The sequence below is a fragment of the Salvia hispanica genome, chromosome 1, assembly GCF_029641045.1.
Source record: "Salvia hispanica isolate PSC_SH4W2 chromosome 1, Shi_PSC_v1, whole genome shotgun sequence".
Taxonomy (NCBI): domain Eukaryota; kingdom Viridiplantae; phylum Streptophyta; class Magnoliopsida; order Lamiales; family Lamiaceae; genus Salvia; species Salvia hispanica.
Window position 1 is genome coordinate 45,554,582 of NC_142692.1, and position 26,059 is coordinate 45,580,640.

Consider the following 26,059-nt stretch of genomic DNA (forward strand, 5'->3'; position numbering starts at 1 on the left):
ATATATAGGGATGTATTCAGGTCAGAACGCTAAGTATATGTAAAACTCAAAACACTTGCAGTCCATTGGATCTTATGATCTAACGGTTAGATTAATTCCACGTGTCATCTAATGATGTAGAATTTTAGACTAATAATGTAGCTCGGATAATAATGTAGCAATTTAGGTTAATAATGTACAGTTTTAGTTTAATAATGTACAGTTTTAGTCTTACAATGTACATTTCTAGTCTAATAATGTACCTCGCCTAATAATGTAGATTTTTAGTATGATAATGTAAGTAATCACAACCATCCAATCTAATGATCCAAGGGCTGTGATTAGTGCTGTGTTTTACACTAAGATGCTGTAAGGACCCTAACACACCCCTATATATATATATATATAAGGATGCATTCAGATTAAAACCATAATATATATTAAAACGTCAAACCATGTACATTTTATGACATTTAATGTACACTTTATGTACCATAATGTACTATCTCATATAATGTAAAATATATGAATTCTGTACATTATTTAAAACAGTACATTATACATGAATAAAATGTACATTATTAGTGTGTATAGTGTACATTATTTACATGGTTTGATGTTTTAATATACATTATGGTTTTAATTTTAACACACCCCTATATAGGGGTGTGTTAAAATGACAACACCTCTTAAAGTAACACCATATCACTATTCCTAGCCAATCATTTGTACATGTGGACGAATAATAAGCTGCCATGTGGCAAGATTAAGGGTAAATTTTCAAGGACTGCAATATCCAATACGCTAGACTGCAATTTTTTCAGGCTGCAATATCCAATACGCTAGACAACAATCTATTGATTGCAGTCTAGCGTTTATACTATTGCAGTCTAGCATATATAATATTGCAGTCTAGCGTGTTGTCACAGTGTCATTTTAAGAGTGTTGTCATTTTAACGCACCCCTATATATATATATATATATATATGGGAACATTAGGGTCCTATTACCCCCTTAGTGTCTTTTCCCTTCTTGATATCAACCATTAGATTGATGGAATGGATGGACTAGATTAAATGGACAAATCTGATCCCGTGTTGCATTATTTGTTCATTTTCGTGCATTATAAGGGTAAAGCAGTAAAATAACATACTAACCCAGATGTTTCAAAACGGAAGGTCCGATAATTACGCGGCATTTTCATCGACCGTTCATCTGCTGTCTCTCTCTCTCACTCCATCCCATCAACACACGATCGAAACCATTTTTTCCCTAATTCAAAACCACCAGAAACCCTAGCCGCCGCTCTTTTTCAATCAAAACCAATTTCACCAACGATTCCCACCGTGAAATCACCGTCGGTCGATGATTCAGTCTCACAAAAGCAATTTTTTTGGTTCACGCGTGCCGTTGGTAGTCAATTCAACTCCTGGTAACAAAAAAGGTGTGCTTCTGAAGTCCTTTTTTTCGCTAGAAACACTCCTAAACCTCGATTTGCGACATTTACAAACACTACCAGTAGCCGATTAATAATTTTTGATGTCCTTTGAGTTTCGATTCAAAATAATTCACAAAATTATTATGCTCGATTTTTTAGAAAAAGATGAAATTGCGAGCATTAGAGTTAGGGTTATGTTCATTCTTGATATATTAAGTTATTTTCTGAGTTATATTTGGGTTTTCATCCATTAACTTTCGATTGGGAATAATGCACAAAAGTTGTAGTTTTTTTTGTGGAAAAGATGAAATTGTGAGCATTTGATTTAGGGTTGTAACCATTATTGAAGTATATAGTGGATTTCTGACCAATATTTCAGTTTTCGTCAATTTATGGTTGAAACCTCACTGATTTCGTCAATTTCGTCTCGCAGATATAGAATGACTAAAACAGGTTGGCCGTACAAAAGCCAACCAGAACCGAGTGAAGGTGATGCATTATTTTATCATTGTTGTACATCATTGTCCATTTGATTGGATTCGAACTCCGTGTTCATTGAGAAATTGCTATTTTTTGCAGTATGTGGTGTACGTTTCAGTATATGAAGTAATTGTTTTAGTATCATTTGTTGTGTACATTACATCATTTGTTCTATGCATTGGTTAATAGATGTCGTGCATTAATTGCTGTAACGTAGACATTATTTGTTCAAATACATATCTTTTTCCTATTCTAGACAGCATCTAAGCAGCATTGGGTGGAGTTTGACGAAGCGGTTGACGATGTTATTTCAATAGCATTAGCCCAGAAGCTTGGTCAAAGGTTAGCCGAGGAAAAAGCTGAAACCAGTTCGGCCAATGAAGACAAGGAGAAAAAGAAACCCAGGGGAAAGAAAGCCGACCACCTGTACTGTCGACATAACCCCACCGAGTTCATTTCATGTATACAAAGCCTGACTCCACGACAGAAGGAAGTCGTGAATGAACTGGATTTCGGCGCTGTCCTAGACTCAACATCAGGGGGATCCCAGGTTACTTAGTGTACCGGGTGCTTAAGTCGTTTAATCTGGGTCGGTACGAGATTTCATTATCTGGGGGTGAGAGCTTAACCCTAGATGAGGAGGATGTCCACTTGATGTTGGGCTTCCGAGAGGCCCAACACCCATAGCACACAAAGAAGACTATCAAACCAACTTCGAGTTCAACGACCTTGTTGTAGCGCGGTGTGGAAAGACTCAGTACAAGATGAACGCGATAGACGTTGCAAAAATGATTAAGCAGGAAATTGATGGGGGTCCTGATTTCAAGCGTCTATTGATGTTCTTACTTGAGAATGCCCTGATAGAGACTCCTTCAGACGAAAATTGCAGGCCAAAGATACTACATTTCAGACTCCTTCAGACGAAAATTGCAAGCCAAAGATACTACATTTCATCAACGATGTTGATGAGATCAGTAACATGAATTGGTGCGGTTACGTCTTATCCGTTCTGGAAGCCACGTATCCTAGCTGGGACATGGGGGAAAGTGCATATTTCACTGGACCAATCCACTTTGTTTTGGTGAGGAAAATTATTAGTGCATTATATGCTATATTACATACATTACTTTAAATGCATTACTAATCTTAATCTATTTCATTATATTACTATTAATTGTGCATTAGTTTTGTGTCGCGAAACATTTCTTTAAATGCATTACTAATCTTGATGATGAGTGCTTCCGAGTGGGGAGTCAGATTGGCATGAAGTTGTTAGGTGTTGAAGATGAAAAGACGGTGGAAGATGAGAAAATCGTGTGGCAACACTAACACAAGCGATGGAAGATGAGGAAGAGTATAGTCCTAAGTGGATTGCTGAGATGGAGAAGATGATGCACGCCTACGACAAAAAGAAGACAATAACTAGAGGCTTTGATGGGCCATCGTTCGTCTTGGATGGCTTTGAGTGTCCTGACCCTTTTGCTACGCAGGAACCACAACGGGCAGAGGGTAGTGGTCATGGAGAGGACAACAATAATGTTGAGGAGACATGACATGATGGCCTTGGTGATGATCAGCAAGGAAACATCTCAATGCGCCGTCAGAAGGTAATGCAATATTTTGTCAACTTTACAATGCATTATATAGAGAGGTTGTTGCATTACTAAATCTTTATTTCCTCGTTATTTACTTGTGTCAGGAGACATCCCAATCCAAGAACAAGCAGGTGATGAGATGTCCGACAACCGATCAACGAGGATGGTGGGGCCACACTGGAAGACCTATCGGACATGCATAATTCAGTTGGTGGATCTGGGACAGCATCTGGGACATCCGGGGGTGGTGTGTCAATCAAGACTGGGGTAGGAAAATAACAAGTTAAATATGTACATGTTCTTCATTTTTTTACATACTTAACTGTGCTGTAATTGTGTATAGCCGTCTAAGATAAGAGGTCAAAGTGAAGGTTGAGTCACCTTCATGGGGAAAGATGGAGATGGAAGCGGACCTAAAATCAAAGGCAAGGCCGAGAAAGAAGCGAAAAAGAGTACAAGGTCACATGGTGGGACGCGCTGAGATTACAGCTGTTAAAACAAACAAGCCAATGAAGGAGGTAGCTCCTAAGGAGGGGAAGTGAAAATGAGCTGCCCTTACAAAAGTAATTATTATGAATTATAACCAATTTTTATCTTGGTCATTATTTACTCAATTGCATGCATTTTATAATAATTATTATGCATTAAAGCTATTATGGTGTTATGCATAAAACCAATTGTTATCTTGTTCATTATTTGCGTAACTGCATACATTATATAGTAATTATTATGCATTACAATCATCTCGGTTTTATGCATTAAAACCAATTGGCAATACACATTATTTACTTATTTGTGTGAATTATATATTAATTATTATGCATTACAAGCATCCCTTGGAACGTTACTTTTGCCCAAGCAGCTCCAGCTAGTGAGAAGGGTATTGAGATTGGTGTTGTGAGAACACCAAACCAATCTGAAGGTGTTGCTGGAAAGGGTGGGAGGGGAAAACGCTTGGCCATTGCAGATGTGGATTTTGAAGAGAAGGGCAAATGCAAAGAGATCGAACAAGAAGTGGTTGGAGATGTGATATGTCATATTTAACATATATGGTTGTAGCTGACTTGTTTTAACCGTATCTTCCATTCGTGCAGGGTGTTGCGAACCTAGCAACATCTCGTTTCAAGAAAGCCAGTCTGGATGCCCATTCTCCATCCAATGAGCGGGTTGTTAGACTAACAGCGAAGCTGAACCATCCGGACAAGGAGCTATACTATTGGGTTAAGCACAGCGGAAAGATATAAGTTTTGTATTGTTGCTCGCCTCTGTACTGGGAAAAATGTTACTTATGATTTAGTGTTTATTATTGTGCAGGGATATAGTTGTCTACGATGACAACTGTATCAAAACTGTGCAGCTTGAGTTCGCGTTGCTAGCGCCGTTCAAGTCAGTGAGCCCAACCATTGTATACACTTGGAGCTCTTACTTGAATACCATGGAGATGCTCAAGGCTCTGGAGACAGTTTCTAGGGTGTTCATCTCGACAAAACCATGAGTTAGTGAAAAAGCTTATGTACTTGGTTGCTATTTAGTATTGCAATTATAAATTATTTACTAGTTTACCACAATACACTGTAGAGACACACCGTGATCGAGCCCCCTGCTGAATGGTCAGAGGAATAGGTGAGGGAGACGTTCTGGACTCTGATATTTGGATGATGTACTTGGAACGAGAATCTTTAAATAGGATACATATGACATGGTAAGTGTTATTAAGCTAACGTATCTAATTTACATTAATAACATACACATCAATGTGTAATGTAATGTACTTTCAATTGTACAGTTCTTCTTCCCGGTTTGGGGTTCTACCCATCAACTTGGTGTGTTTTGATCTGCCGGGTGGCAACATGAACATCATCGACCACACCTTGGCTGAGTCCCACAACTCGTTCAACGCAAAGTATGGAAAAACACTCTCCCTTCTGGTACGTGTTTGAGGGTATTCAGTCACGATGCACTATATTCAGTAACCTGTGCATTATTTAGAGTTTTCACGCATCTTTTTTGGGTATTTAGTGTAGAAAAAGTTTTTTGCTAACACACTTGTGAAGTTGAAGGCTCAACAAAAGACAGCCCAGGTCCGAAAATGTAAGACACATGTGGTGACAATGCCTTGGAGGAAAAACGACCCCTCTGTGGAGATGGGGGTCTACGTCATGCAGCATATGGAGACTTATTTCAGCGGGAGGGATAAAGATTGGCAGTGCGGATTCAGCGCTAATGTGACAAAAAATCTGGAAATCTACAGAATAAGAATAAAGGTTGCAAACGCGCTGCTGACTTCTCCACATAACTCCATAGGTGCCACCAACCAATCTAATGCCACCAAGTTTTGGAAAGAAAGGCCGCCTAGGTTCAACTTTGAGAAATGGGTCAAAGAGTATGGGCTGGATTGATTGCAAGAGTAATCATTTGAAATGCTATTGACGTTACCTTTAACACTGTTTTTTTTTTTGGATAACTCATTTTGATGTGGTAAAAAGACGACTTGTTTTGAACCATACATATCTCTTGATAACTGAAGCATATTTTGCTACTAGTGTGTGATGTCGTAAACACGACATATACAACTGAACCAAGTAAAATAAATCTACTCATGAGTAATGTGAAAAAGGTTAAAATATTAACTGGATTTTGATGAACTGCTGCTTGGCATGTTATGGAATAATGTAATGAACAAAGTAAGGACGACTTGTTGCTTGCCCTGCTATGGAATAATGGAATAAATAAAGGGAGTAATGCACAAAATGTCATTATTAATGCACTAATCCGTCGATGTAATCTACACCAAGTTAAGTCATTGCGTGGAGTACTGTACATATTCATGAATGATAATGTACGTTAACAGGTTAATAATGCAAGGCTCTCATTCGATATGCAAGAAATGTCTGTAATACTGAACTGTGTCCGAACAAAGTTAACCCCTATTAAACAATAATGTACAAGTTCTTTACTTAAAATGCACATTAACTAGGGAAAAATGCAAATTTATTATGCATAAAATGTTGACAGCGGTAGAAATAATAAAATTAAGACAACGAAACAAATAATAAGACTGAACACAAAATGAAAACTAATTTATTAGGTACAAAACACCTCAAGATTTCCTCTTGCCTTTACAAAGCTCTTTCTCCTTCTCTTGCCTTTACAAAGCTCTTTCTCCTTCGCCATCTCTTTAAGCATTGGACAGTTTCTAGAGTCGTGATGGCCCAACTCATCGCACGCCTTACAACGTCAAAGAGGCCTAGTAGCTTCCTTTATAGTCTTTTCCCTCTTTGAAATCAGTTGGCTCGCGGAGCTGCTAGCATGACCCTTGGTCTTTACAACATCCGGAGGGTAGACCTCTGCTACTTCAGGCCTTGGCATTCCATAAAACTCTTCAATCATGCGCCTCTTTTCAAAGGCCAACGTTGGAAGAGTTCTAGCTTGAAGAGAATTACCAAGTTCTTCCAAACCACCTACGAATGCATGAAGCACGTCAATGCCCATCTCAAACCGTCGAAGAAAACCGTAGAAAAGCGATATCCGTTGATTTGAAATTGTCTGTCTATCGTCAACGGTGGACCTTGTATCTACGGTGGCATCAAACTGTCCATGTACAACCTTGGCAATGGGAGTCTTCATCCATCAGCTTTCGCAGTACTTCTCTGGAATTTTTTCCACTTCATTGTTCCTTAGAAGAAAAAAAATGTGGCAGCACAAATATACCTGCCTACCAAACAATTTGCAGTCGCAAGAGTATGAATCATCAGTCTTATCGTGTCTCACAGAATACGAATTGCGTCGGCTATCCCCAAGCTTGTAGGTGTCAACCATATTTGTTGATGAAAAACCAAGTACACGGCATCTGTCATTACCATCAACAATTTCTTCTTGTATTTTCCTGAACATCTGTCTGTGTAAATTGTCGAAGCATGTTTCTCGAATGGCCAGTATGGGCACGATAGTAGCATCGTTGTAGTCCAGCTTTAATCTAGCGTTTCGCTGAAATTCCAGAGCATTATTGAAATTCAAGTATAATTAGGCAAGGTTCGCTCGGGGCTTCATAAACTTTTTGTAGAAGCCGTTCTCCGATTCAGATATGGACGTAGTCCTAATCATCGAACCGAGTGGGAAATCTCTGAAGTACGCCGGTATCCACATCTGTCTATACTCGTACAATGTGTTGAGCCAATCAACGTCTTCCAGTTCACGATGCTCAATCACTCCATTCCACTCCTCTTCGAATTTGTCGGGTTCAAGCAAGTCCGACCAAACACAGGCATTGAATTCCTTCTTGAAATATTCATCCCTCAGCAACCTGCCTGAAACCTTGGCAGCCAACTTATGCATTATATGCCACATACACCATCGGTGTCGAGTGCCTACAAGAGCCTCTTGAATAGCCGATCTCATGCCCAAGTCTTGATCGGTTACGATCATTTTGGGTGCTACACCCATACATTCGACGAAATGTTTGAACAACCAACCAAAGGCCCCTGTTTTCTCGTTGCACACCAAACCGATAGCGAATGTTACATGTTTCCCATGATTGTCCTTTCCTGTGAAAGGTGTGGACATCATGCAATACCTGCGTTGCACACAGGTATGCAACATTAGCATCATTAATTCTGAATAATGCATAATCAAGTAGGAATAATGTAAATGTATGGTTGTATAATGCACTGAGTAATGTACAAAACATGGCATATAATGTACAATACAGTTCATTGTAATGTATACCGGTTTGTGTTGTACGTGGAGTCAAACGCCACGATATCACCAAACATATGGTAGTTCCTCTTCATCAAACCATCGCACCAAAAGAGGACAACCAACTGGTTAGAAGCATTAACTTCGTAGTGATATGTGAACGCATCGGACATTTCCTTCTTCTTTGCCATATCATCCAACACTATCTGCACGTCACAACCATTTGCGTATGCTTTGATATGCTTTGATGTCTCGTGAAGTGTTCCTGATATCCCCGACATTGCAACGAACAAGTTTAAACCCACCGAGAATTTCCTTCAATGCCTTAAAGGTAAGTGTGGGGCGTATATTAGCCTTGGAACAGTAAAAAATGAATTTGTGATGTACGTCATCTAACTTCCAATTAAGTGTCATAAATTGCTGATGCTTTGACTCCACCATATAATGGTTGTGAACCTCATTGAACTCCTGAATAATATATCCCGGTATTCCTGCTTCGGAAAAGAACTTGAATGATATACTCGCTTTACAACCACATCGCTTGGAGAGCCGTCTGCGTTTAATAGTAAAACCCGATCGTGCATTCACTTCGTCTTCCTCGTTCGACCTCTTGCTGCCCTCCCTATTGCATACGACAGAATACCAAGTAGTAACACCGTCCGTCTTCCTCATTCCTTGTTTGCGCGTATCAAAACCAACAGCGCGGGCATATACATCGTAAAACATGAAAGCAAAATCTAGTGATTGGAACTTCTGACCAACCACAGGCTTCAATTGTGGAGAACATTCAGGTATAACGAACACTATACATAAAATCAAAACAACAAGCATATCAGAATTTATTTCCATTATATGATATAAACCGTACATTACAGATAAGAAAGAATGCATTATTGATGCACTTTTTATTAGCACTAAATAAATCTGCAAGTATACAGAGTATATATAGTATAGCTAAAGGTTAGTACCGGATATCGAACATGGGAAGGCAAACCCAAAATGTCTATCCTCTACTAAGAAAAACAAGTAGGTTTTGAAAAACTAAAAAACAATAAAGGCATAGAAAAACTAAGAGCAAATAAAACAAGGAGAAAGACGATAGAGATAAGGGAATCCCAGGGATGTGTGTTCACAGTTATTGTTATACAAAATTCCAACTATAATACCCTAGCACAGTTTATACTTTGAAAGGATGAGTCACCTAGCTTATGATTATGCGATACAAACGTTGATTACAAAATTAGGGTTGTCAATCCTTACACGTAACTCCAAAAAGCTCCTAAGACCCTTGAAAAGTCCTCCCTCTCAATTAACAGTGGCGTTTTAAGGGAAGCTAACTGTAGCGTCTACTAAGTAAATCTAACTCGCTAGAACTCTCTCACAGTTATGAAGCAAGCTATATTAAATCATACAATATTGTGTCACTCAATCATGCAGCATCAGAACTACTTAGGGAAGAAACAAAGTAAAAACAAAACGAATATTAAATAGAAAAAGGAATTTGTATAACCAAAGTCGTTACTAACACATCCCTAGAATCCTATGAGTTTAGTTACACATAATTGAATAAGCTAAAAACATAGATTGAAGGGAAGACAATTTGAACATAAAACTAAAGCAAATAAAACCCGTAGGTTAAATCCTTGTTGTTTTTTATGTTCTTGAAATCCTTCTCGACCTCCTTGCACACTTGAAGTACTCTAGCTCTTGATCTCTATGAAGTATTTTGCAAGTAGAAGCACTCCCTTTTGATGAAGCTTGAGGTCTTATTTATAGGGAAAAACCAATCCTTGTTGTAGTAAAAGGAAAAGATCTCCAAAAGATTGTAAATCTTGGAGCAAATCTAGGACTTCTCGGATTCGCCGCCTTTTTCCGGCGGGCCACCGCACCTTGGCCGGCGGTCGCCACATTGGAGTCTAGAGAGTCTGTTCGCTCGGCGGCGGACCGCCGCACGACCTCCGGCGGTCGCCGGACGAGACTTCTCTTCCAAGCGTATTTTTCTGAGGTGGACCGCTGCATTGATTTGCCCGCAAGGCGCCGGCGGTCGCCGCACACATCCACGGCGGTCGCCGTCCGACTCCAGATTTGCAAACTTTGCGTTTTGGCTCCCTTTTTCGGCTCAATTATGCACATTTCTCACAAAACACGTCAAAATACCAAAATAGACAAAATATGCAAATAATGGACGTGTAGAGCGACTTTGACATAAAAAACGGACCAAATAATGGCCTTAAAACAGTGCAAAATCCGAGCGTATCAATTATACACTACTATTCATACGTTATATAACTCAAGAAATACAACACAACAGCCGAGAAAAAAACTAAAACCTAAACCCTAATACCTAAGACTTGTCACCTAAGCAAAATACTAACCATATCCACCAATGACTGCTAAACCCTAGTGGACTAAATTAAACTAATACTTGTATTTAAACACAAGTATTGCACAAAACCCTAAGATTGTATAACAAATAAACAAAAATAGTTTAAACTAAATGGTCATAACATACAAACGTGTTGAAGAAAACGTATCAGATTAATAATGAACATGTCAAGTACGTAAATTACCTTCTTCCATTGTTGAAGAAAATGTCAAGGAATCGCGACTTCTCTAATAAAACCGAATTTGTAAGAGGATGAAAAAAATGATAAAAATTTGGATTTAAGAAGAAGTAGAAAACCGTATGTTCTTCAATGGAGAATATTTGGAGAATAAAAGATGGAAGAGAAGAAAGATTAATTGTATCGTAGAAAATAAACGCTGGAATCTTTTGATGGAGAAAATCACGCTATATACCATAACTAAATCAAACGTGTATGACAAGAAGGCCCTTTTCGTGTTTTTTGATGAATAAAATTTAATTAATCAGGGTCTATTTTGGGCCAATAGATCTTTAAATTGAATGACCAAGATTAAAAACTAGAAAAGAACATTAAACCAAAAAAGGATATGAATACATCCATAGGGATGTATTAAGATGACAACCCTCTTTATTGTAACACCATACCACCAATTTAGGCCATTGGATCTGAAAATCGTGTGCTTGTCATGCTGCCACATGTAAAAACACGGAGGGGTAAAATAGGAAATTTCTAATTTTACGTTACCCGAAAGCAGTGTTGTTCATTGAATATTGCAGTCTTACCACAACAATATTGCAGTTTACCACGACTGCAATATCTAATACAGTAGACTGCAATATCTAATACGGTTGATTGCAAACCCGTGTTTTTTCACGAAACTTAATCCTAGGCGTCCATAAATGAGATCTAACGGACTATATTGGTGGTATGGTGTTATCCTATCTATGATGGCACCATAGTGCACCCCTATATATATATATATATATATATATATATATATATATATATATAGAGGAATGATATGCTACATACCTTATGTGAGCTCCTTATGTGAGCACCACTTCCGTTTGACACGCGTTTAACGTTTTTCGTTTCGATTTATATATTTAGTTTGATTCTAATACATTAAAAAATGTTATTGAAGTTTTTAATTTCACAAAATTAATAAAAATCAAAGCTCGATTTGCTCGTTTTCTCTATAATTTCAAATAAATTAATAAACGACTAAATCGAGCTTTGTGTTTTATGAACTTTGTGAAATTAAAAACTTCAATAACATTTTTTAATGTATTAAAATCAAACTAAATATATAAATCGAAACGAACAACGTTAAACGCGTGTCAAACGGGAGTGGTGCTCACATAAGGAGCTCACATAAGGTATGTAGCATATCATTTCTCTCTCTCTATATATATATATATAGGGATGTATTAAGATGACAACACTCTTTATTGTAACACCAAACCACCATTTTAGGCCATTAGATCTATTAAGATGACAACACTCTTTATTGTAACACCAAACCACCATTTTAGGCCATTAGATCTATTAAGATGACAACACTCTTTATTGTAACACCAAACCACCATTTTAAGCCATTAGATCTGAAAATCGTGTGCTTGTCATGCTGCCACGTGTAAAAACACGGAGGGGTAAAATAGGAAATTTCTAATTTTACGTTACCAGATTGCAGTGTTGTTCATTGAATATTGCAGTCTTACTATAACAATATTGCAGTTTACCACGACTGCAATATCTAATACAGTAGACTGTAATATCTAATATAGTAGACTGCTTCTACTGTAATATCTAATATAGTAGACTGCAAACCCGTGTTTTTTCATGAAACTTAATCCTAGGCGTCCATAAATGAGATCTAACGGACTATATTGGTGGTATGGTGATATCCTATCATTTTAGGCCATTGGATCTGAAAATCGTGTGCTTGTCATGCTGCCACGTGTAAAAACACAGAATGGTAAAATAGAAAATTTCTAATTTTACGTTGTCAGATCGCAGTGCTGTTCATTGAATATTTCAGTCTTACCACAACAATATTGCAGTTTAACACGACTCCAATATCTAATACACTACACTGGAATATCTAATATAGTAGACTACAAACCCGTGTTTTTTCACGAAACTTAATCCTAGAAGTCCATAGATAAGATCTAACGGACTATATTGGTGGTATGGTGTTATCCTATCTATGGTGGCACCATATATTATATATATATATATATAGGGTTGCACTATGGTGCCACCATAGATAGGATAACACCATACCACCAATATAGTCCGTTAGATCTCATCTATGGACGCCTAGGATTAAGTTTCGTGAAAAAACACGGGTTTGCAGTCTACTGTATTAGATATTGCAGTCTACTATATTAGATATTGCAGTCGTGGTAAACTGCAATATTCAATGAACAACACTGTAATCTGGTAATGTAAAATTAGAAATTTCCAATTTTACCCCTCCGTGTTTTTACACGTGGCAACATGACAAGCACACGATTTTCAGATCCAATGGCCTAAAATGGTGGTATGGTGTTACAATAAAGAGTGTTGTCATCTTAATACATCCATCCATCCATATATATATATATATATATATATATATATAGGGGAGCACTAGGGCGCATCCTTAATTAGAGTGCTAACGTACATCCAACCACGTGCTGCCACGTGGCACGAAAAATGCAATATTGTATATATAAAAATGCAATACACATTTGTGAAGTTGTTCATGCATTTCCGCAGATTGCATTTTAGTTATAGAAAAATTGCATTTTTTATTGTTAAGTTTTGCATTTTCACATAATTGCATTTTATATTGTTAGGTTTTGCATTTTCACATATATAAATGCAATCCGTATAGATAAAAAATGCAAATTAAACAGTCAATATCGAAAATGCAAAACTCAACAACAAAAAATGCAATCTGCATATAACAAAAATGCAATCTGTCGAAATTCAATTATAACTTTTACAAATGCATATTGCATTTTTCTATATACAATATTGCATTTTTCGTGCCACGTGGCAGCACGTGGTTGGATGTACGTTAGCACTTTAAAATTAGTTAGCATATTAGTACATCCCTATATATATATATATATATATATATATATGTAACATCCCGAGTCTTTTTCTATCATTTTAGTTGAACTTGACTGGATGTCGAATGAGTATCCAAATTTTTTTTCATTTAATCTTCATTCTTTAGTAACAATCAAAAGAGTGATGTTTTGCAATGTATAGATAAGAGTTATAATGTTGTTTAGTAATTAGCATACCACTAAAGTATTAATTATCAAAGTATTAAGAGTTTGAATCTAAGAAATAAAGCATAGTGGGCTCAAATTAAGAAGAACAAAAAAATGCTTCAGCTTGAAGCCCACTCTTGAAAAACCCAATTCACTAATAGAGCCCAAAGTATCCAACGCCAGACTCTTCGAATCAGTTATGCTCCTCCCATCAGTTACGCTCCTCCCATTCAAGCCACGTATCTATCCACCATCCACCTCCTGCTTGATTCTGCTCCTCCACCTCTTGCTTGATCACAGCAAATATAATCCCATAGTCTACACCACATTTACAAAAAAAAACCTTTTTGTCACAGAAATGAGAATTTGAGGAGAGTCGGGAGAGGGTACAGTGAGAAATCTCAGGTAAATCCCAAGCCATCATTTCTTTCGTATATGTACAAGCATATGCATCCATAATTTGAAAGTAGAATCTGCTCTAGTAACATTAACAAATACACAACAAGTTTAACATTATCTCCCACCATCAAGCCATCCATAACAGTAAGACAAATGCCCCAAATTCACCAAATTCATGAAGTAAAAAGGAAGGAAGCATATACCTTAATAACTAAATCAATTGGAAAACTTATCTCATAAGCATAATTCTGCCGGATTCCGGCGAATCGACTTAAGGCACCTCATCGACACGAGGACAGCCCCACAACCCCGATATATCACCGATTCAATGATTTTAATACCTTTATAATCTACAAGTCAAAAACACCAAACTTTGAAATTCAAGATTAAATCTTTGAAAAAAAAAAAACATAAGGGGGAAATGATAAAAATTGGGCATTCCTTACCATTCGGAGTTCGGCGAGAAGGCTGCGACTGTGGTGGCTTCGGGGAGCTGCTCCGGCAGCGCGAGGCACGGAGGAAGCCGCTGCCTGTGCATGCACAGCGACGGCGGTGGTGGATCATGAGAGATAGGGCAGCGGCGGCGCGTAGTAGCGGTGATCGGTGGTGGCGGCGGAATCCCGAGAGAGAGAGACGGAGGCCGCGACGGCGAGCCGCCGAGCACACAGCAGCGGCGGTATGAGCAGAGCCGAGAGAGGAGAGGGGAGAGGGGGAAGAAGAGAAGAAAGGTTGGGAGGGAACACGCCGGCGACGCCGGAGGAATGGCTAGTCGACGGCAGCGAGGTGTGGAGCTGGGTGAGGCGGCGGAAATTCTGATTTTGGGGGAGGATTTTTCCCTATTTTGTGCATTTGGAGAAGTAGAGAGATAGACCGAAAAGTGGGGTGGAGTATATGGGCTGATTTAATACTAAAATTGGGGCTACTCTTTTTCTAATTCAATTAGAGTTGGGCCAATTTCAACTTTTATGCAAGAAGGTGGCTAGTTTTTGGAAGTTAGAGTTCGGCCGGAATTATTAATTTTGGGTCTAAGAATAAAGTGGTTAAGTAAGCTATGATGATTAGTTGCGATCCGAATTATTAGTTTTGCATAAAATTTGTAGCAACGTATGGAGTATCAATTTAGTTAAAGCCTGAAAATAATAGAAGAAGAAACATCAAATAAAATGAGTTTTAGAAACTCCTTAAAGATAAATGAAATAATGAAAGAGAATTAATTAGGAGGCATGCATTCCTATTAAAGTTTAAGAATTTCTTGAAGTTTGATTAGTATTTTATATTGTGATGTATTCAAAAAGGTTATCTCCGCAAGTTAAGGTCGGAGCGAGAAATCAAGTTAAAGAAATTAAACGAACGAGGTGAACTTTTCTATCCTACATACTAATGTGGATGAAAATATAAACTTATGTTTGTTATTTGTGCAAATGATGTTGTCTTGCCATAAATGATTTGTTTTATGCATATCTGTTTGGTTGGAATGTAAGAATCGAATTCGGGTTCGAGTGAGGGTGGTGTCCCTACTCGGACTAGTGTACACAGGTGACCGTGGAAGGTGGCCACCTTCCACGGCACAAAGATGATATAGTGGAGGCCGTTGGGAGGTGGCCACCTCCCCGGCTGGAGGAAGATGTAGGTGACCGTGGGAGAGTACCATCTCCATGGCACTTGGTGTTCAGATATGGCAAAGTATGAAAGAACTTAGACTGATCAGTCGAACTTTAGCTCACAAATAATTTAGTAAGCTCGGGCCTTTTAAGACAAAACCCTCGAGTGTTACTGTAATGGCATGACAATATTTTCATTTTATGTATGTATATTTCGGCAATGTGTTCACTGAGTATTTTTATACTCAGCCCTGCATATATTTCTAAATGTGCAGGTTGAGCAGTGACAGTGGAGAATGCTGATTTTCTTTTTATTTTAAGTAGAGGCTCTCGGCGGTGCATGTCTCCATACATGTGACCGCATTCATTCCGCTGCGTATTGTTCTTCTATAATCTGATAAATAATTATTGAAGAGTAAGATTTATATTCGAGTTCTTGTGATTAAAAGTTTATTTGAAATTGTCTTCCCATTTATTTCTGAGTGAATATTTGGTCATTATTAATCCCCTTTCTATTCCCTTCTTCTTACTTCCCACCCCTAGTCACGGTTTCCTAGCTTTGCTATCTCTAGCAAAAGTGCGGTCGTGACATATATATATGGACATGTTCAGATCAATAAGTGAAATTCTGTCAAAAATTAAAACAAATCTCAGTCATTGGATCTTGTAATGTAACCGTTAGATTAATGTCACGTGTCATCTAGTAATGTAGATTACTAGTCAAATAATGTAACTTAGCTAATAATGTACTATTTTAGTACAATAATGTAGCATTTTAGTCTAATAATGATAATATAGCATTTTGGGCTAATAATGTAACTTATCACATCCATCCAATCTCGGGATCCAAGGGCTGAGATTTGTTTTGTTTTTTAACAGAATTTCACTTATTGACCATAATGTGCCCATATATATATATATGGATGTATTAAGATGACAACCCTCTTTATTGTAACATCATACCACCATTTTAGGCCATTGGATCTGAAAATCGTGTGCTTGTCATGCTGTCACGTGTAAAAACACGGAGGGGTAAAATAGGAAATTTTTAATTTTACGTTACCAAATCGCAGTGTTGTTCATTGAATAGTGCAGTCTTACCACAACAATATTGCAGTTTACCACGACTCCAATATCTAATACAGTAGACTGCAAACCCGTGTTTTTTCACGAAACTTAATTCTAGGCGTCCATAGCTAGGCGTCCATAACGAGATCTAACGGACTATATTGATGGTATGATGTGAAGGAACTGGCAGCGGAAGCGCACACATAAATCAATTACAAATAATACAGATCTATTTAGCAGATTATTTAGACAAAATCTATTCGCGCAATTATCACATGTATCATGCTCATAACTCAATTAAATCATGCTTTAAATTAATTGAAACTTAAAACATGCTTTTCTAAGGTTTAGCCATTATACCTTGATGATTCTCCAAAGAATCGAAGATGGCTAGCGACTTCTCCACGTGATGATTCTTAGTACAAAACCACGGATCTTCTGTCTGGTTCCCGGACTGTAAACTGATATAGGGTGAGCTGATCTCACCAGAACACTAGGACTTAAATAAAGAAGACAGAAGAAATCCTTTTGTGAATAGGTGAAGAATTCGAAAATCTCCTCAGCTGGTGAGGGGATAATTTTCGAAAATTTGAGGAAAAAAATTGTGTGTTATTTATGTCTCTTTTATTCTCCTAGACATGGATCTATGGAAGGCTTTGGATATGGGCTCCTCCAATTAGCTTTTTACTAATTAAATTAAACCCAATTTAATATAAGCTTAAAATTGGAATATTACGAGCAGCCACTACCGAAGTAATACTGCACTCCCCATCCAAATCCGAAATTACAAGTACTTCGGGTTTCCAAAAAATTAATATTTATTTCCCGCGCTTAAGATAGAAACATCCATTAATTAATTATTGTCTGCTATTGACTTAATTAATTAATATCTTATTTATTCCAAGAGAGGACTCAGCAAGAAAATCTTATTTATTATTCATAGAGTAATTAAACTCCAACTAGCTAGGTTCCGAATAATAAAACCTTATTTCAAGCTTTTCTTGAGGATGTTTTCAAACGAGACTCACCTCGCGCACGATTCAACATAATAGCAATCCTAGCACCGCTAGATATTAATCACCACTACCCAATATACCAGGCTTATTGGGTTGCGAAAAACCCGCACCATTTGGTAAGTCAAAGTAGTGCATAATCATTACCGTATGCTCAATGCTAATGTACATTGATTAAGAAATAATATACGAGACCTTGTCTTTCAGTAGATAGCATAAAGACTGTCTCGCTGTTAGATCCTTTCAGTGCTATACCACACCAACGTCATCTTATTTCAGTAAGGCTTAGAAATAATCGGACTGACATTGCAACCTTTCACGATAGGTAGTCTAAGCCTATCTAGGTTGTGAAATTATACTTTTTCTTTGTTTAGAACTGACCGTGTTACCTTAAAGTGAACGACGCCCACAACCGGTCTACTAAAACAAAGACTTAGACTTTGTTAAGTTACTTATACATTTAAACATGTAATAAAAATCCACTAAATATAAAACATAACAACATTATAACAAAAATAATCTGTTTATTCCTTTGGAAAATAAAATAAGAGTTTCAACAGTATTCAATCACTCGAAAGGTGATTTCTAGTATACAAACTCTAACATGATGTTATCCTATCTATGGTGGCACCATAATGCACCCCTATATATATGTGTGTGTGTGTGTGTGCGCGCGTTAAATTGACAATACTTTTAAAATGACACTATGACACCATGCTAGACTGCAATATTATAAACGCTAGACTGCTATATCCAATACACTAGACTGCAATCTATAGATTGCAGTCCAATGTATTGGATATTGCAGGCGGGAAAAATTGCAGTCTAGCGTATTGGATATTCCAGTCTGCGAAAATTTATCCTAGAACAACTTTTATGATTACCACATGGGAACTAATTATTCGTCCATGTGTACAAATGATTGGCTAGGATTGGTGGAATGGTGTTACCTTAAGAGATGTTGCCATTTTAACACAAACATATATATATATATATATATATATATATATATATATATATATAGGGGAGCACTAGGGCGCATCCTTAATTAGAGTGCTAACGTACATCCAACCACGTGCTGCCACGTGGCACGAAAAATGCAATATTGTATATATAAAAATGCAATACACATTTGTGAAGTTGTTCATGCATTTCCGCAGATTGCATTTTAGTTATAGAAAAATTGCATTTTTTATTGTTAAGTTTTGCATTTTCACATAATTGCATTTTATATTGTTAGGTTTTGCATTTTCACATATATAAATGCAATCCGTATAGATAAAAAATGCAAATTAAACAGTCAATATCGAAAATGCAAAACTCAACAACAAAAAATGCAATCTGCATATAACAAAAATGCAATCTGTCGAAATTCAATTATAACTTTTACAAATGCATATTGCATTTTTCTATATACAATATTGCATTTTTCGTGCCACGTGGCAGCACGTGGTTGGATGTACGTTAGCACTTTAAAATTAGTTAGCATATTAGTACATCCCTATATATATATATATATATATATATATGGGCACGTTAGGGTGCCACCACCCCTTAAAATAACACCATACCACCATTCCTAGCCAATCATTTGTACACGTGGACGAATAATAAGCTGCCACGTGGAAAAAAAACAAAATTATGAAAAACTCGGACAGCAATTTGTTGGTCTTTATCCATCAATTTTTCTTGTCCAGCAATATCTGGGTGGTCGTCGATTCAGTTTGTATTAACACAAAAGGTGTGCTTCTAAAGTGCCGTTTTTTAGATAGAGACACTCCCAATCGTCAATTGTCAACTTCTAGGAAACCACGGAGTAGACGATTCACAGTTTTTAGGGTCCATTGATTTCTATTTGAAATAATGCACAAAAGATTTGGTTGATTTTTCAGAAAAGGATGAAATTATGAGCATTTGATTTAGGGTTATGTCGATTATTGAAGTATTTAGTTGATTTCTGAGTTCTATTTTTTTTTCGAAACTTGCGGTTGAAACCTTACTGATTCATCGATTTTCCTGTAAATCACGAGTTTGTGTTCAGTTTGTTCTTGACTCTGTACATTATTGACGTTTTTGGTTGATTTTAGAGTTAAAGCTGGGTTTTTTGGTTGTTTTGGTTGGCAAAATTATACTGATTTTGTTCGACAATCATATCGGTTTTCAATTTTTGGTGTTGCTCGCAGTTACGGAATGACGAAAAGAGGTCGTCGTTTCAAAAGCCAACCAACACAGAGTGAAGGTGATAATTCAATTCCATTTTGCAATGTTGATATAACCGTTTCCCTCTGTTTGATGCATTATTGGATCGTTGTTGTACATTATTGTCCACTTTATTGCATTTGAACTCTGTATTCATTGAGAAATTGTGCATTATTGTCACCGCACAATTTATGTCATGATTTTGTGCAAATATGAAACGATTGGTTCACACCGAGATAATGCATTATTTGTTGGCTATGGGACAATACTGACCACATTCTTGCAGGACCTTTTTGTGGCATACTTCATAATTTTCAGTACTCAAACCGTGGCTTGATGTATGTGATCACGTTCTTGCAATCTTTGTCCATTGTTTCTATTGAATTGTTGCATTATTTGGTTGTAAGTGTCCATTATTGAACAATATTATATAGGGATTAGTACAGTGGTTGTAGTAGGCATTGATTAGATTTGAATTTATGAATAATTTTGTTGATGTTGTGCATTACTAATAGTTATATTGAATATTTTAGTTTGTAGGCATATCATATATGTACATTATTATGTTGATATTATGCATTATTAGTTGCTATGTGTACATTATTGTAGGGAGTGGTGTATATTATAATTTTAGTTTTAATACAGATGCATTATTTGATCATAATTGCACATTATACGGTTAATGTTGTGCATTAATGCGATACACTATTGTTTTTTAGACAACAGCGAAACAACCAAGGTTGTATATTGACGAAGCAGTGGATGATGTTCTTCCAATTGCAATTGCACAAAAATTCAGAGAGAGATAAGCTGATCAGCAAAGGGACGAGGCTAGTACCTCTCATGAAGACGCAGAGAAGAGGAAGCCGGGGCCAAGTGCAAAAATTCCAAAATCGCGGCTCAAATAAGAAAATGCACTACCCACGTGGTAACAATGCCATGGATGAACAACATAGTATCAATGGAGTCTGAGGTGTATGTCATGTGCCATATGGATACATACTTTATGAGAGTATCAACTCCAAAAGTATTCAGTTTATTATTATACCTGGAATTTTGGTAGATACATTCAGTCATTCGAGGTATAATATGACTTAAATAATGTAACCAAATATTCATAATGTAGGATAAAGGAAGACTAATGTACAGATTTTATATAATAATGTAGTTGAAACTAATTGATTGTTACGAAAAACGGCTGTAATGTATAATAGTTGATTAATGATGTATGAAAAAATATAATGTTACTTAAACGGATAATAATGTAATGTAACTGATTAATAATGTACAAGATGTACCATGTAATGAACCAAAATATTTGAATCGTAGTATAAGAGATTAATAATCTGCATAAGTGATAGCATAATGTAGTTTCAGTTAGTATTAATGTACTATAAGTGAGTAATAATGCAGTAGAATAACATGAATGTTTATTAAAGTGAGTGTACTGGAGAATAATATAAACGTAATGTCAAACAGTTAATAATGTGACTTCAGTGGGTAATAATATACTATAAGTGATTACTAATGCACTAGATGTTAAAGCATTTCATAACTGCAGTGTTCAAAAGTAATCTGAAACCCCAGCTCATTGAAGGCAATGAATAATAAAGACAATGGAAAAATCAAAACTAATAACGTAGTTTGCAAAAATAAATCAACATTTCCTCATCCCTTATTTGCGCGTATCAAAACCAATAGTGCGGGCATATACATCGTACAATGTGAAACCAAAATCTAGTGATTGGAACTTCTGACTAACCACGGGCTTCAATTCTGGAGAACATTCAGGTACAACCGCCACTGTATAAAATCACAAACAAAAAGTATCAGCTAACATACACATTACAGATCAAAAAACGTGCATTAATTAGTCAATACTTACCATTACACAGTACTATATGCACATTACGTTTATCCGTTATAACTATTCCCTAGCCGCGTCGTTATCTAAACCCTAGCAGAGACCATATCTAAACTCGTTCACTTTGGAAATGGTTCTGGTACTAACTACATAGTACACCCTAGCCCCAAGGATTGCTAAACCCTTGGGGAATAACTGAAACGTGAGCCAAATAAGAAAACAGGACAACTCGTCAACTAAACCCTGAGAATGAATTTATGTAAACCAATAAGAGTTACTGACACATCCCTAGAATCCTATAAGTTTAGTTACACAGGATAGAATAATCTAAAAACATAGTTTGAAGGGAAAACAATGTAAAAATAAGAATTAAAGCGATAAAATCCAAAGGTAGAATCCTATAGCCTTGATCTTCACTTGAATCTATTTTCAACCTCTTGCATAGCGAAAATCTTTCAAATATTATGCTCTAGAATTGTGAGGCAAAGAGTGTATGAAAGTGTCTGTGAATGAAGAGTTTTGAGGGGGTATATAGAGAGAGAAATTCGAATCCTATGGATATAAGGAAAAGGTTGGCAAAACGTGCGGACCGCTGTACCTTGGCCAGCGGTCATTGTGCGTTGCCCGTAGCTTCTGCCCATTTGTGTAGTAGTCGGTGCATGAGTTGTAGTGGTTGCTGCAAATTAGTCCAGTGGCTTCAGGACCTTCTCGAGCGGTCGCTGCATACTCCCTAGCAGTCGCTGGACGTCTTCAGATTTCTAGCACAACTTTCTCCAAAGCGGACCGTTATGGGTGTAGTGGTCGCTATGGCCCAACGGTCGCTGCGACGCATACAGCGGGCCGCTGAGCGTTTTGAATGCTCCAGAATTCCATCTTCGACTTTTTCCTATCTTTTTAGCTCAAATATGCACAATTCTCACGAAACATGTCAAAATACCAAAATAGAAAAAATATGTAAAATACGGACATGAATTGTGATTTAGACATTGAAAACAGACCAATTAAGGGCCCTAAAACAGTGCAAAATCCGAGCGTATCACATATATATATATATATATATATATATATATGAATATTCATAAATATTAATTTATTAGTTAGTTTTGATCTACCGTATCTTTCCCAAATATTTGTTTTCTTGTTCGTTAAGTTACTAGCATTATATATAGGAGACATTGTTATTTTTTTCAATCAATCAAGAAATACAATTCAAATTTATCATCTTTGTTGTTCTTCTCTTTGCGAAAAACCTAATTGCGTTTATCATTTTCCTTGATGGGCCCAACGTTCACGATAGAACCTATCTTCTATCACCGATCTTCGCACGCTGATCACTCAGACAAGGAAAATACTCTCATCACCTTGGCTGAATTCTTCATATGAGTATTCGGAGATTTTGTTTATCTGTATCAAGCATAACAACTTAGATTGGGCATTCACTATTTTCTTCTCATCATAATCATATTCTTTGATTGGGACTGAAATTCCACCAATCACGTTTTCAGAGAATAAAAAGAACAAGGCAATAATAAGCATATAAAAATGGTTATTTTTTTAAGACTCCAAATACAATCCCCTACATTTACTCTAAAAGACCATGTTTTAAAAATCGGACCGGACCGGACAGTTCGACCGGTCCAACCGCGAACCGATAGGTAGGCCGGTCCGGTTCACCTATTTAAACCAGTGTGCTGTTGAACCGTTAAGAACCGCCTGAACCGGCTGGTCCAACCGCGAACCGAAAACCGGTTTTTTATTTTTTTCTTTAAATTTTTAAAATTGTTGTTGAAAGAGGTTGAACTCATGACCTCCACCTTAATTAGTAGAAGTTAAACCACTCCACCACAAGGCCATCTTGGGAAAGTATAAACACTAAATATTCTTATACTAAATGATTAAACTTTTGACAATGGAAATACTAGTAGCCTCAACGATGGATTTTTTGACACTAGTTACCTTAATCTTAATGCTGGAAGCGAAAGTGATTGAGATGATAAGTATTTTGTTTTAAGTCAGTAGTTTGGTATTTTGATAAACTCATGTATTTTGTTAAAGACTTGTGTACTTTGCAAGACTTGTGTAGCTATTGGTCTCATGTATTTTGGTTTTTGAACTCTCAAGTATTAGTGCAAGCTGACAAAGTGACAAGCATGGCATGGCAGTGTGTGGAAAAATCTTGATTGCAGTCCCAAATATTTTATTTTTGATATTTTTATAAGGCTATTTTTTTTATTCACATATGTTATTATATGTATTTAATAATATACTATAATATATGTGTTTATTATATATTTCGGTTCAACCAATGGTTCGACCAGTGAACTAGTAAAGACCCCGGTTCGCCGGCCGATCCGATTTTTAAAACATTGCTAAAAGACTTTTAGTCCTATATATTAAGTGTTTGACCAGTCAAAATTTTTGACTAAATTAATAACTTAATTATAATCTAATTAACTTAATTAATTAATATTAAAATTTATAAAATATTTTTTTACTTAAAATAAAAAATGATTAAATTAAAAGGAAATCTACTAGAATAAAAAGTAAAAAGGAAATTTGCTTTCCACACTTTTAAGTTTTTTTTACTCACTATAGTAAAATACGCCCTTAGTACTATTAATGAAAACCTTCTCCTTTTTTGCACAAAGTTTTAGTGTTTATCAGATTGAGTAGATAGGGAATATAACATAGAGATTACATAGAGGAGAGTGTTATATTGCTAATTCAATACTTAATTGCTAACTACAACTAAATAATAGTCATTAGATATTCAAATTAAGAGCTTAGATCATCAATTCCGAAATGTCAATACGATCAACAAAAAACGTCAATAAGTGTATTAAAGACAACTAAATAATAGCCATTAGATATTCAAGTTAAGAGCTTAGATCATCAATTCCGAAATGTCAATACGATAAAAAAAAACGTCAATAAGTGTATTAAAGTCAATTTACAACAATTAGTTGTAACTAACTTTTAAAAAATATCTCATAACTTTAAACGCATATAACCTTCTCGATTTAAATTATTTTTCGCACAACATATATCAAATTAAAGATAATTTCATATGGATTCTAACGATATTTCACTTGCATATGTTCCTACGTCAAAATTTGAAAAAAATTTCGAAAATTTTTAATTTTTTCGTACAACAGAAATGTCAACATAGTATATAAAATATGTCAATATAATACATATAGAATGCCGATATAAGCAATGTGTTAACATTCTTAAAGCATTGTGTTGACATTGTGAAAACATTGTGTTGATATTTTCGAAACACTATATTAATATTTTCGTCCAAAACCTTAATTTGGGAGTTTTTTTTTATCTTTTTCGATTTAATTAATAAAAACGAAACTTACACGTGACAAATTGTAGACCACAAGTTTTCTAAAATCCTATGATCTTAAATTAGTTGTAGTTAACAATTAAATAATGAGTTGGCAATTGATCACTCCCCTTACACAGAGATTATATATTTATCTTTTAATTTAATCAATTTTTATTTCAAGTAATTTTTTTTATAAATTTTAAATATTATATTAATTAAGTTAATTGGTTTCATTAGAATATAATTAAATTATTAATTTGGTCAAACACATTTGACCATTAGTTTTAACGGAAAATGTTAAATTTGGACTAAATTATATTGTTTGGTACCAAAAGGTCACACACTTATGTATGACCAAAAAGTTTTTTAGGGCAAATATAGGTGACCAAAAATAGACTTTAGTCTTTTTTTTAATACATTCCTATATAAGTACATAGCAAAATTCTTCACCATCCGTCCATGACGTAATGTTCATATTTGTAATTTTTACCCATCAACAATTTAAAGTCACATTTTAATTTTTTTATTTTAGGGTAAGTAGATCTCATATTCACTAAATTATGACGTTCATATTCTACTACAAAATTAATTTATAAAAATCGTGACAATATGAGTAAATATATGGCCCCAATCCCACGCAAAGATAATTCATGAAGCTTTCACAAATATATATGAGACAGTTTTATGTGATTGATAAATACTAATGGCATTTTTATCTTTTAAACTAGGATTTCTGAATTCCACATTTTCAACAAGATA

The 26,059-nt window shown here is 36.1% G+C and overlaps 1 protein-coding gene and 1 long non-coding RNA gene across 2 annotated transcripts; both read right to left on the reverse strand.

Moving 5' to 3' along the window:
• Positions 1-6,729: 6,729 nt before the first annotated feature.
• On the reverse strand, positions 6,730-8,468 carry LOC148933930 (protein FAR1-RELATED SEQUENCE 5-like). The gene is made up of 4 exons (XM_089062059.1): positions 8,218-8,468; positions 7,547-8,065; positions 7,204-7,468; positions 6,730-7,113 (listed from the first exon to the last, which is right to left on the reverse strand). The coding sequence occupies exons 1-4, from the start codon at positions 8,466-8,468 to the stop codon at positions 6,730-6,732; spliced, it is 1,419 nt and encodes a 472-aa protein (XP_088918185.1).
• Positions 8,469-13,818: 5,350 nt separating this feature from the next.
• LOC125192828 (uncharacterized) lies at positions 13,819-15,139 on the reverse strand. Its single transcript, XR_016130213.1, has 2 exons — positions 14,668-15,139; positions 13,819-14,571 (listed from the first exon to the last, which is right to left on the reverse strand). It is a non-coding gene; the product is annotated as an uncharacterized LOC125192828 (long non-coding RNA).
• Positions 15,140-26,059: the final 10,920 nt, after the last annotated feature.